This window comes from Protomyctophum parallelum (assembly GCF_964188405.1).
Source record: "Protomyctophum parallelum genome assembly, chromosome: 22".
In the NCBI taxonomy this organism is placed as follows: domain Eukaryota; kingdom Metazoa; phylum Chordata; class Actinopteri; order Myctophiformes; family Myctophidae; genus Protomyctophum; species Protomyctophum parallelum.
This window is the reverse complement of record NC_139714.1, coordinates 26,488,913-26,502,804: the sequence shown is the minus strand read 5'-3', so window position 1 is coordinate 26,502,804 and position 13,892 is coordinate 26,488,913. Positions and strand designations below refer to the sequence as shown.

At 44.9% G+C, this 13,892-nt stretch overlaps 1 protein-coding gene across 1 annotated transcript; it reads left to right on the top strand.

Moving 5' to 3' along the window:
• Nucleotides 1–6,789: 6,789 nt before the first annotated feature.
• Nucleotides 6,790–11,688, top strand: ucmaa (upper zone of growth plate and cartilage matrix associated a). Its single transcript, XM_083757485.1, has 5 exons — nucleotides 6,790–6,849; nucleotides 7,004–7,066; nucleotides 7,216–7,305; nucleotides 9,066–9,164; nucleotides 10,741–11,688. Exons 1-5 carry the CDS (start codon nucleotides 6,810–6,812, stop codon nucleotides 10,824–10,826), a joined length of 378 nt encoding a protein of 125 aa, XP_083613611.1. The 5' UTR covers nucleotides 6,790–6,809; the 3' UTR covers nucleotides 10,827–11,688.
• The last annotated feature ends 2,204 nt before the right edge of the window (nucleotides 11,689–13,892 follow it).

Genomic DNA, 13,892 nt, shown 5'->3' with positions numbered 1-13,892 from the left:
TTGGTTTTCCTTTTTATTCCCAGACATGATTTGCAGGCAAGCCCCATCATCTCTAAGCCACATGAATATGGTCTATACATGTATTATTACAATAGAAATGGGGTGGAGGGTGTGATGGAACTATACTCCAGGACCTGGCTAAGATATGTACAGTATGCACGTTGAGAATATCTCAACTGTTCCTGGCTAATATGACCGCTGCGAACAACTTAGGAACTGTGGAAAACTATCTATCCGGGGCGAAATACCTTGAAAATGACCACACCAGACAGCTACTTCAAACACGGCTCTATCTTCTAAACTGTTTGTGCGACAGATTTCCTGAGATGCTCAAAATGTTCAGTATACTCATGTTTGAATAGAGGGTATGCGTGTGACATCATCGTCAAACCAGGAAGTTATGCAGGAAGGCCAACTGAGTGGCAAAAAACTACTTTCTGGCCTCGACAGCCCATACATCCACACAGAGAAGTCCTATCTGGTTGCATTAAACAACGTTAAACAATGTTAAACTCACTTTGCATGTTACTTTGCCACTCGATGTGCCATTCACTTTAAGCATGCGCATACCCTCTATACTCAATTAACTTAATGTCAAACTCGCCAACATTGCAGCTTGGCATTTGGTTGTTAAAAAGGGCCAGACTTTGAGAGAGTGAGAAGATAGAGGGAGTGTTTCTGGGAGCAGTTTCTGCTCGGTCTGTCTGGGAGGCTGGACTGTTTCCTGGCCGAGGCACAAGTTCTGGAATTCTTCTGGAACAAAACAAAAAATGAATACCTGAGTGCAGAACTCGGCATGTGTGTTGCCTACAGTACGAGGCGAGTTCAAATGTATTGAGAAAACGGAGAGAACGGACACTTAAAAGGGGAACGTCTCAGTCTGACACTAATGCAGGAAAACTCGACACTGTTTTTAGGAAAACACAGCAACGTTTGATCTCCAATATTCATGCTTTAACCCATTTTGAGCGGGAACCCCTTTTGGTGGTTACATACATTATGTTATAATTTAGCTATTGAAAAATAGCAGATCTACAAGCTCATAGCGCTCCACCGAGTGGCGTGCTATGAACTTGTAGGTCTGCTATTTTTGAAAAATCGTTAAAATGTGCCTCAAATCTTTCAGAAAATTGTCATGATTTAGAAACGTTTTTTTTTCTTTTTTCCACGTCAGGCCTGAATGGGTTTAAGCAGGAACTGGCGTACCCTGCTGTCTCTCTGAATGCAGCACACACAGACACACTCACTCACACACACTCACACTCACACACACACACACACACACACACACACACACACACACACACACACACACACACACACACACACACACACACACACACACACACACACACACACACACACACACACACACACACACACACACACACCTGTTGCCAGAATCTGTAGTCACTTTACAGAGAGCATGGGCTGGCCAAACAGCCGTACGTCCCTTTGCCCATTTTCCTTCTGTGAGAAGTACATTCTCAACTACAGTAGCTACTAGCACAGACCATAATAATTAGGAAATTCCTCCACATAAAACAGACACATTACTAAATCACTAAAATCAGACATTGTTTTCCACCTTACAGTAACTAATGCCCAGCTTGGCCTAGATTATATAGAGTCCAATAGTAGATTTACAGTTGATGTGCTTGTGTGAGAGGATGCCAAAAAGTGTGGGTTCCTGCCAAGACAAACTGTTGTACACCAAGACTAATTCCCACTTCATACAGTATGTCACTCGCTAAAAGTCCTTTAACTGAAAAGCAGTTATTTTTTGAGTGGTGCAACCACTCCTATGCTATGTGTCTGTCACCACCAAGTGTCACTGTTGCACAGCCTAACACACAGACACAGACACACACAGGCCAGAGAGGAGGGCTTGTACAGTACAGTACAGTACAGTACAGTACAGTACAGTACAGTACAGTACAGTACAGTACAGTACAGTACAGTACAGTACAGTACAGTACAGTACAGTACAGTACAGTACAGTACAGTACCACTCACTTCAGACGGGTCTGATTTTTAAGTATAAATTAGGTTTAAGCCTCAGTGTTCATAAATGCAATGACATCAAGAAAGACTGTCACGGTTGTTTTTCTTATAATGGGAATTAAGGTTCAATTAATCTTGTGTTACGTACAGGTACATAAGACATTGCAGCAGAATTAGTAACTGTAAGAACACAAATAATCTAATGTACATAGGCTACTGTATATAGGCCTACACAACACAATATCAGTCACCAGGAGCAAGTATGTGTGTTTTCCGTGAGTGAAACACAGAGTTTGAAGTTGAATGAATGGGCTTATATTAGTGTCCGAACAGCATGCTTAATACAAACTGGTGTGCAAGTGCACACAAATGCCAGATTATACATGCAAAATGACCCCTGGAGTGTTTTAAAAGAGAATTCTCTCATCTGAAATACACTCTTCACTGTTAGAAGTGCAAAAGGTGATTTCCAAATTGATCTAATAATAATAATGAATTGCATTTTTACAGCGCTTTTCCAGGTGCTCAAAGCGCTTTACAACGGTTCATTCATTCATTCATTGGGAGGTGAAGCGGCGAACAGTCGACGCCATGCAGCGTCCTCACTTCCCACATTCACACACCGACGGTGGCGAGCTCACACCGACCGACTCATTGGAGGCAATGTAGGGTTCAGTGTCTTTGCCCAAGGACACTTCGACATGTAGACAGGAGGAGGAGCCGGGATTCGAACCGCCGACCCAGGGATCATTGGACGACCTGCTCTACCTCCTGAGCCACAGTCGCATCCACATCTACCGTGCATTAGGTACACACTACGGTTTAATAGCATGCCTGTAAAAGCTATGCTCATATCCTACTATAAATGTGCCACGTCTCTGTGTGTCTGTGTGTGCGTGTACGGTTGTAATACACGTAACTCGAGAACCGTTCGCCCCACCGACTTCACATTCGACACACGCGTTCCACACACACCCCCGCAGTGAGTGCAATGCCCGGTATGGAGTCGGTCGGACCCACGGTTCTCCAGAACCACCACAAAAGGCTCTGCTCAGGCTCTGCCAGTGGGCCTATAATCAGCCTAAATCCCCTCACCTGTGCAATTTCCAGCCTCTGCCTCAGCCAATTGACTGCCATGGCTGAGGCCGATTGATTACTTAACCAGTCCACTTTTTTTTTTTTTATATATATTTTTTATCCCACGATTTTGTAACCCATTTTCACCCCTGTGTCAATCATCTAATGTGATCCTGGGCTCTACACACCCTCCACCAACCTGGGGAGAGCAACAGACTTAACTCATGCTTCCTTCATGCTTGAGTGTCCAAGTTGCTCCTTTACACCTGACAGGGGGGAGTTTCCCTGGTTGGACGTAGCGCGTGGAAGGAACACGTTATTCCAACCAGTTCCTTTCCCCTCCATCAGGCGCCCCGGCTGGCCAGGGGGAGGCAGTTTAGAGACCAGGATTACTGCATGTTTTTGTGATGACGCGGAGGAGGAAACACGCCGCCAGCACCCACAGCGCCCCGAGCGGGAATCGAACCCAGGACCTTCTAGCTGTGAGGCGACAGCACTACCAACTGTGCCACCGTGCCCCTTAACCAGTCCACTTTTCACAGTCAGAGTGCAGTCTTCACACACAGGCAGACAGACAGATACAGAGATCTTCATGTGGGACACAGACAGACAGACAGATACAGAGATCTCCATGTGGGACACAGACAGACAGATACAGAGATCTCCATGTGGGACACAGACAGACAGACAGATACAGAGATCTTCATGTGGGACACAGGCAGACAGACAGATACAGAGATCTTCATGTGGGACACAGACAGACAGACAGATACAGAGATCTCCATGTGGGACACAGACAAACAAACTATCCTTACACCTGGGAAAAACTGAATCCATCCTCTTCGGATCAAATAGTAAACTCAGCAAGGCAGATGGCTTCTTGGTTAGAGTGGGTGACAATATTATCACACGAAAAGATCAAATTACCTACCTAGGTTCCATCCTGGAGGCCAATCTTTCCGGTGATAAAATGGCCACCAACGTAATAAAAAAAGTCAATCAAAGAACAAGATTCCTTTACAGGATCTCCTCACTGGTCAGCAAAAACACCTTGAAGACCTTAACAGGAGCCCTCGTACAAGGTTTCTTTGACTATGCATCCACCTCTTGGTACCACAGCACCTCAAAGGCCCTTAAAACAAGGCTCCAGACTTCCCAAAACAAACTGGTCAGGCTCCTACTTGGCCTCAACCCCCCGAACCCACCTCACCCCTGCCCACTTTGACAGGCTGGGATGGCTTATAGGGTCGATGACAGAGTACAGCATCTTGCAATGGGTCTGGTCCACAAGATTCGATACAACACCAAGATACCCATGTACCTGTCTTTTTTTGTTATCAAATGTTTTTTATTTTAAGACAAAAATCACAAGACACGTTAACAACATGAAAGACTCAAAGCAAACAAAACACACATAAAACAACACACAACAGCAAAAGCAAGGAACACAAAAACAAAAAACAAACAATCCCACCCACCCCTCCCCCCCCCCGAGACCAAAGATGCCACAAAATGTCATCACTTCAACCACTGTGCAATGGAAACAAAAAACAAATAATGATAATAACAATAATAATGATCAAACCATGCCCCCAACCAAATCTGCAATACCAGACCAAATCTCAACGTTTTCCTCTTTTGCACTATGCAATCTTGCTGTAACCCATGTACCTGTCTAAATACTTCCTTAATGTAAACGAAGTCCACACCCACAACACCAGAGGGAGTGCAACAAACCATGTACAACCCAGATTCGGCACAAACAAGGGACTAAATTATTTTCGCTCCTATGCCACCAAAATGTGGAACGCCCTACCAACAGTCATTAAGACATGTGAATCCCTTGACTCCTTCAAAACCGCTCTCAAAGGGCACCTACGGATGGCTGCAATTCGAAACTGGCCTCTGTAAAATCTGAATCCCCCCCCACCCCCCCACCCCATTTTCCCTCACTGTATATTGTATCTTTTCCCTTTTTTGCTTCCCATTATGATGAATTACTGTTCTGTTCTTTAGCTACATAGAAATGTCTATTTGTATGTCTCTAAATGTTTGTATGTCTTTAAATGTTTTGATGAATTGAACAATGTGGACCCTGTTGTAAACAAGTGTAATGCTTAATTGGGTCGTCCACTCACAGTTGACAGTCTTTGTATTGAGTTTGTGCTTAAAATGTACTGTAAATTCTACAAACTGTTAATAAATATTTCAATCAATCAATCAAAAACAGACAGACAGATACAGAGATCTCCATGTGGGACACAGACAGACAGACAGATACAGAGATCTTCATGTGGGACACAGACAGACAGACAGATACAGAGATCTTCATGTGGGACACAGACAGACAGAGATACAAACACATCTATGCATCTCCATTTGTATCTACTTACATACAAACACATCTATATGCATCTCCATTTGTATCTACTTACATACAAACACATCTATATGCATCTCCATTTGTATCTACTTACATACAAACACATCTATATGCATCTCCATTTGTATCTACTTACATACAAACACATCTATATGCATCTCCATTTGTATCTACAAACAGCATGGCAGTAATTCAACTTCAAACTAAAAACACATGCCTCCTCCTTCATCCGTCCTCCTCCCACACAAACAGACAATCGGAAGGCAGCCAAAGAAACCATTGACATGATGTTCGGCAGGTTCTGATTAAAGGCTAAGCGATCAGTGAGAGTCTAGATGTGTCGTGATTTTAGCTTCACTCACCATGCAGTGCAGGTCACACACACACACACACACACACTGTGTACATCAAGCACTCCTCACTGCGACAGCAGTAGAATTCCTACCTCAATGTCTTCTTCTTATCGGTAACTTCATATTCTGAAATTACACAAAAAGAAAAGAGAGTGTTATTTGTGTAGGCCTACATGATCCCCCCCCCAAGCTTGCTTTTTTACTTCCAACTTTTCAATAATATAGTTTTCCCCCAAACTTTTGAATTACCCTATTGGCCTGAATATAAGAGTTTATAAGAATATATAATATACGTATTTTTTCTCCAATGGAAATATCCTATAAAAAAAAACACAGGGTCGTATTATAATCATGGACTAGTAGAGACTATTTGACATTCAATGTTCTTTTTCCACAAATGAGTCTTGAAAAATAGGGTCGTCTTCCAAGTCTTATATTCGGGACAATACGGTATATACATTTTTTCCCTTCAGTTTTTGAATTAAGTTTAACCAATTTTGGTGTTAGCATTATGTTATGCTTTGACTATTGAAAAATAGCAGATCTACAAGCTCATAGTGCGCCACCGAGTGGCGCGCTACGAGCTTGTAGGTCTGCTATTTTTGAAAAATCAGATTTTTTAGAAAACTGTCAGGATGTAGAAGACATTTTTATTATCTGATCTCAGGTCAGAATGGATTAAGGCCAACATTGAATTGTGACAATACCAATTTTATTATCAAACACTTCACCCCATACCTCCTCCTCCTCTGGGCTAGTGAAATTCCAGCTGTCCCCCCTTTCTCCCATTACTCTCTCTCTCTCTCCCTCCCTTACCTCTCTCCCTCCCTCCCTCCCTCCCTCCCTCTCTCTCTCCCTCTCTCTCTCTCTCTCTCTCTCTCTCTCTCTCTCTCTCTCTCTCTCTCTCTCTCTCTCTCTCTCTCTCTCTCTCTCTCTCTCTCTCGCCTCTCTCTCCCTCATTCCCCTCCAAGATGTCGTGGACACAAGTCATCATGCTTCCTCTGCTCGCCTCCTTCCTCCTCATCCTCACCGGTGAGTGAAAAGGGCCTGGGACGAACGCCAGGGGCGGGGTCGGGTGGGCAGGCAGGGTGTGGGGGGGGGGGGGTCGTTCAGGGGCAGGGTGGGGGGGCAGTCCGGGGTTTGCTTGCGACGTGAAAAATAGTTCAGTTTCTCCTCTCTCTTCCAGTCTCCAGCGGGGCGGAAAGTGCTGCCGTACCAGACGACCCCCCCAAGGCAGAGGAACCCAAAGGTGAATCCCATCTGTAACACGTCCCGGCTGCGTATCGTATGATTATTATTACATAAACATGTGACTGGCACCTGCCTCCTGACCTTGCCTTGCTTATATGTGACCTGCTGTGCCGTGGCCTTTGACCCCTCTCTCTCTTTGAACCCTAGGCGCGGCGCGGAGGGTCTTCATGCCCGAGTCGGACGCCTCCAACTTCTTCAAGCGGCGCAGCCGACGATCTACCTACGACGAGTACCTCGGTAGGGCTGCTTCTCCTTAACTGTGGCATTAGGGGGTGAGGGGGTTTGTGTGTGTTGGGGAGGGGGTTATTCAGAGGTGGTGGAGTAAGCTGTTTTAGCAGACAGTTTGAGAGGGAGAGAGGTGGTGGAGTTAGCTGCTTTAGCAGACAGTTTGAGAGGGAGACAGGTGGTGGAGTTAGATGCTTTAGCAGACAGTTTGAGAGGGAGAGAGGTGGTGGAGTTAGCTGCTTTAGCAGACAGTTTGAGAGGGAGAGAGGTGGTGGAGTTAGAAGCTTTAGCAGACAGTTTGAGAGGGAGAGAGGTGGTGGAGTTAGCTGCTTTAGCAGACAGTTTGAGGGTCCAATGGAGTTAAGATGTTTTGTCCAAAGCGTTTTTTTACTACTTTCCTTTGGTTCAATATTTTCAAAACAACACACAGACGTAAAGGGTGATCAATAGCACTGATTTATGGAACAACACACAGACGTAAAGGGTGATCAATAGCACTGATTTATGGAACAACACACAGACATAAAGGGTGTTCAATAGCACTGATTTATGGAACAACACACAGACGTAAAGGGTGATCAATAGCACTGATTTATGGAACAACACACAGACATAAAGGGTGTTCAATAGCACTGATTTATGGAACAACACACAGACGTAAAGGGTGATCAATAGCACTGATTTATGGAACAACACACAGACGTAAAGGGTGTTCAATAGCACTGATTTATGGAACAACACACAGACGTAAAGGGTTTTCAATAGCACTGATTTATGAAACAACACACAGACAACACACAGAGGGGGGGGGGGACGACGACAAGGAATGAGAGAGAGAGGTCAATGGGAAAAAGGTGCAGAGAAAGATATTGGAAACAAAGTCCTCCATAATTTATTCATGTGAGCAGTAACTGTTCAGTAACAGTTACTAATTATTTTGGGGTACTTTTACTTTACTCGAGCGTTTCCATTTTTCGGTGCCTTCTATTCCACTATTTTACCAGAGGCAGATATTTTACTTTTTAACTCCAATTATTTAAAAAGTTAAACTTGTAGTTACCCCTAGAAGAAAAGATTTGAGTTAAAAACGTTCACTCTGAAAGAATATTTATATTCAAACTTTTGCACCAAAAATAGCAGATCTACAAGCTTGTCGATCTGCTATTTTTTCAATAGCTAAAGTATGACATAATGCTTTAAAACACCCAAAAGGGGTCCCCGTCCTAAAGGACTTAAGTAAGTACTTGTTCCACCACTGCTAAATGGGAGAGGAGAGTTTCCTAACCTGCAGCTAAACCCCAAAACATTACAGGACTTGGTAGGAAAACAAGTGTGTGTGTCTGTGTGTACGTGTGTGTGTGTGCGCGCGCATATGTGTTTGTGTGTGTCTCTATGTTGACTGAAAATATTCTGATCTCTTTGGATTTTGGGGGATAATGTCTGCTGTACACAGTGACTGCTCTGTGATGCTCTTCCTGTGCACGTGTCAACCACATCTTCAAGCTCACAACACATCACAAGCTTGTAGACCTGCCATTTCTGGGGTGAAGCCATGTCACGGTGGGTGGCCCGCAGACCAGGTGGTTGGCCCGCAGACCAGAGGCTCTAAGGCTATTTCGGCGGCCCTTGGCAACGGAAGAGTTCAGAAGTCCAGAATTACATGGCTTAAAAAATGTAAAACACCTCCATCCTCCTCCTCCTTCCCACAACACCGCTAATCTGTCTTCATTGTGCATGCCTCCACCCCCCTCCTCCCCCCTCCCCCTCCACAGCTGAGCAGAGGGTGACGATGTCGACGAACGAGAGGAGACGCGAACACAACGAGGAGCAACGGAGCGAGTTTGAAAACTACGTGGAAGAGGAGCGGGACGGTAAGACACCACCATCCCCACGAGCCGCGCAGCCCAGCCCAGGGGGGCAGTCAGACAGATATTTAACCAGGGGGGCAGTCAGACAGATATTTAACCAGGGGGGCAGTCAGACAGATATTTAACCAGGGGGGCAGTCAGACAGATATTTAACCAGGGGGGCAGTCAGACAGATATTTAACCAGGGGGGCAGTCAGACAGATATTTTGTGAAGCCACTGAGGAAATCGGGACTTCCTGAAAGTTCATATAATGGCCTGTTGTGGCGCTGTCATTGGGCCCAAAAAAACCCCCATATCTCCATAGAGGTCCATGTATTTGGGCCCAACTTCACCTAGACTGTATTACCTTAATAAGCATGGTCAGGAATACTTTCTGCTTCCAGTCACTAGTTTAAAGTCTCATTTCTCATGTCATAATATTATTTTTGGAAAATGATGGTCCCATTTATTTAAAAAATGACCATAAAGTCGTGTATGTTCTGAGGGGCGTGGCTACCGTTACAGTCTATGAACGGGAGCCACCCCCCGTTCGAGTCAAAATAAAAACCAACTAAGAAGAAGGGGGGAAGTCCCGCCTCGTTGTCTGGGCCAGCCAATGTCCAGCTGGGCCCAAACGAATCTAGAAAGATGGCGATTTACAATTCAAGGACTGACAGGCTTCATCTTACGTCCATATCAGACCCGGCGAACGCATTGTCCATATTATTTTTACAGTCTATGGCGCAGCCGCAGATTGACAGCCTGAGGTCTCGGATGTGAACCTGAGGTCTCAGAGTACAGCCTGAGGTCTCAGAGTACAGTCTGAGGTCTCAGAGTACAGCCTGAGGTCTCAGAGTACAGTCTGAGGTCTCAGAGTACAGCCTGACGTCTCAGACCAAACACCAGGGTGTCCATTTGCGTCGCTCCGCAAGATGACTCTGAATGTTCTCTGTGGTTGGACCGGCCAGTTGTTTGTGGGAACGGCGTGAAAAACAGCAGCTTCTAAATTGAGGCCCTTGAGAGGATAAAGATGCACTTGTGCGCTAAATATATATCCAGACCAGAGGGTATGTCCAAAAATGCCAGAAACCCGCCAGACGGCGTTGAAAGAGAGGAGTTACGACGCTCTTTGATCTCGCCGTGGCGCGCTCATGTATGATGTATCACATCATGTGCTTGTCAGGATTTGTCACGATCCGAGTTGGCTTTGTCTGCGGCGTAAACAGACTTTATATAAATACCTTTTGAAAAGCCTATGGAGAAAATGAATGGAGAATCATTTCCTGGGTTACTCGTCGTTCTGAAAGGGGGTGGGACTGCGACGCTCTATACAGCAGTGTTTGGAACTATACCGTTGTGTTTGGAACTATACAGTAGTGTTTGGAACTATACAGTAATGTTTGGGAACTATTCCACCATAGTCTGAAAACCCACCTCTTCACACTCCATCTTAGCCCGTAGCACTTGCATACATACATTCTGTCTCTCTGTAACTCTGTGGGTGTAACCACCCACCTCCTCCACAGAGCATACATACTGTACATACATTCTGTCTCTCTGTAACTCCAGTAACAACCCACCTCTCCACCTCTTCCACAGAGCAAAACGAGAGAACGAGGGAGAAGCACGAGCAGGTGCGCGAGTATCACTACGACGGACAATACTCGCGCTACCACTGGCAGTAACCACCAGGACGTTGAGGAGCCACACTGGGCATGCTCAGTAACCACCAGGACATTAGTCCTTGGAAACAGACCAGCAGTTGTAGTCAATGAATCTCAATGCATTTTCCTCATAGACTTTTCAGCGTCGTACGAAGCCAACTCTTGTCGTGACAAATCATGACAACACACACAATATTTTGGACCAAACAAATAATTACAAAGAAGAAAAACAACAACAGCTTCGTACGACGCTTAAAAGGTCTTTAAATAAATACTTTCTGAAAAGTCTGAGGAAAATGCATTGAGATTCATTTCCTGGGCCACTCGTTCTGAAAGTGGGCGGGACTGCGACACTATGGACGGTATGCATGTGACATCATCATCAAACCAGGAAGTTATGCAGGAACGCCTACTGAGGGGCAAAAAACTACTTTCTGGCCTTGACAGCCCATATACATCCAAACAGAAAAGTCCTGTCTGATTGCATTAAACAATGTTAAACTCACTTTGCATGTTGCTTTGTCACTCGATGTGCCATTCACTTTAAGCATGCGCATATCCTCTATTCGCCTCATAAAGCTTTGTCTATGAATACCTAAATGGTGCAAATATCAAATATAAATATCAAATAAAATGCTTTTTTTTGTAATAAAGAATGCAATCTAGAACTTAAGCGTCTTAAAACATCTGTCTGCTAAACTTAAAGAATGCATGCATGCATTCTACACGGTCCTGTACATTAACACCATAATATCGTTTTCTGTTTGAAAACTACACACTATGATTATATTAAGAATATACTTCTCAGGCTGGATCTCCAGACAATGTTGTTTTTTTAACTGTAATACAACTACAAATAAAGACATGGTTTCTATACCAAATACTGTTAGCTCTGGTGTGTGTGTCATAATTCATACGAGCATAGGGCCTTTCTGTGTGGAGTTTGCATGTTTTTCCCGTGTCCCCTGGCCTAGGGTAGGTACCCTCACATGTTCTCCCCGTGTCCCCTAGGGTAGGTACCCTCACATGTTCTCCCCGTGTCCCCTAGGGTAGGTACCCTCACATGTTCTCCCCGTGTCCCCTAGGGTAGGTACCCTCACATGTTCTCCCCTAGGGTAGGTACCCTCACATGTTCTCCCCGTGTCCCCTAGGGTAGGTACCCTCACATGTTCTCCCCGTGTCCCCTAGGGTAGGTACCCTCACATGTTCTCCCCGTGTCCCCTAGGGTAGGTACCCTCACATGTTCTCCCCGTGTCCCCTAGGGTAGGTACCCTCACATGTTCTCCCCGTGTCCCCCTAGGGTAGGTACCCTCACATGTTCTCCCCGTGTCCCCTAGGGTAGGTACCCTCACATGTTCTCCCCGTGTCCCCTAGGGTAGGTACCCTCACATGTTCTCCCCGTGTCCCCTAGGGTAGGTACCCTCACATGTTCTCCCCCTGTCCCCTAGGGTAGGTACCCTCACATGTTCTCCCCGTGTCCCCTAGGGTAGGTACCCTCACATGTTCTCCCCGTGTCCCCTAGGGTAGGTACCCTCACATGTGCTCCCCGCGCCCCCTAGGGTAGGTACCCTCACAAAAAACATGCAGTAATCCTGGTCTATAAACTGCCTCCCCCTGGCCAGCCGGGGCGCCTGATGGAGGGGAAAGGAACTGGTTGGAATAACGTGTTCCTTCCACGCGCTACGTCCAGCCGGGGAAACTATCCCGTCAGGTGAAAAGAAGCAGCTTGGACTCCTCATGCATAGAAGGAAGCATGAGGTCTGTCCGCTGACCCCCCCCAGGTTGGCAGAGGAAGTGTAGCGCCCAGGATTACATTCGATAATTGACACTAGGTGAAAAAATGGGTTGCAAAATCGTGGGATAAAAAAATACGAGCATTACCAGGTATTTGCTGTATGTGGAGATGAAATAAAAAAGAGAAGATGTAGTGACCTGGATAACTCATCAGCAATGGGATGGAGTGCCCTGGATAACTCATCAGCAATGGGAGGAAGGAGGATGTCTGGAATCCACGTGAAGCGCTCCAACATTCCAGTGGAAATATTACACAAGAGCTTCTGGCAGGAGAGAAGAGAGGAGATGGAGGAAGAATGCAGAAAACAGAATACGAGCAGAAACAATCCCTCTCAAGTCATTCCTCGCTGATCAACTGATTATTCTCACAACTAGGACGATGTGTTTAGCGTAGTGTTGATTTAGACGAAAATGTTCCGTCGACTGCCTTTTTTCACTGACGAATAATACATGGAAACTAAATGAAAACTAAGCTATGATGACTAAAAACTAAGACTAAGTAAACTGACAATTTCGTCAATAAAAACTAGACTAAAATGTTAGGGAGGGACTAGTGGACAAGAGATCCAGTATAAGTCATTTTACACTTGGTTGCATGCTGAAAATAGCAGATCTACAAGCTCACAACATTGTAGATCGGCTATTATCAGCAAGTGTAAAATCAGCCATTTTGACGGAATCAAGGCCCGACAAAATACATTTTAGTCGACTAAATCACCTGTAGATTTAGTTGACTAAAATCTCATGACAGTAAGTTTATATATATATATTTTTTTTAAGATATTTTTTTTTGCGGCTTACGCCTTTATTGATTTTTTTTTAAGGGATAGAAAGTAGGCTGACAGGAAACGGGAGAGAGATGGGGGGATGACATGCGGTAAAGGCCGTGTCGGGTCCGGGAGTCGAACCCGCGGCACACCGCGACTGGATCACCAGTCCGGTGCCCAGACCGTTACGCTACGGCCTGGGCCAAGTTTATAGTTTTAGTCGACTAAATAAGTGAAAACTAGTCAAGAGACTAATGACTAAAACTAAAATAGATATTTGCTGCCAAAAACAAACACTGGTTTCACGTACCAAAGACTTTTATTACAATTTATTTTAAAATTACTCGATGCACGATTTAATACGTTCATGTCCAGCAAATACAGCAGGAGATCAGAACAAATTGTTTAATTTAGTAGAAAAAAACCATAAAAAGATCCAACATACAACGATAACAAGTAGTAAATTATTCAAGGAAATGAAACATTAACAATATCAACAAACTTAATGACGTGAAACCCTTAGTGT

Coding starts and splice junctions, on each gene's coding strand:
- ucmaa (XM_083757485.1), top strand. CDS start 6,810: ATGCTTCCTCTGCTCGCCTCCTTCCTCCTCATCCTCACCG. Junction 6,850..7,003: donor CTTCCTCCTCATCCTCACCG/GTGAGTGAAAAG, acceptor TCTCTCTTCCAG/TCTCCAGCGGGGCGGAAAGT. Junction 7,306..9,065: donor TACCTACGACGAGTACCTCG/GTAGGGCTGCTT, acceptor CCCCCTCCACAG/CTGAGCAGAGGGTGACGATG.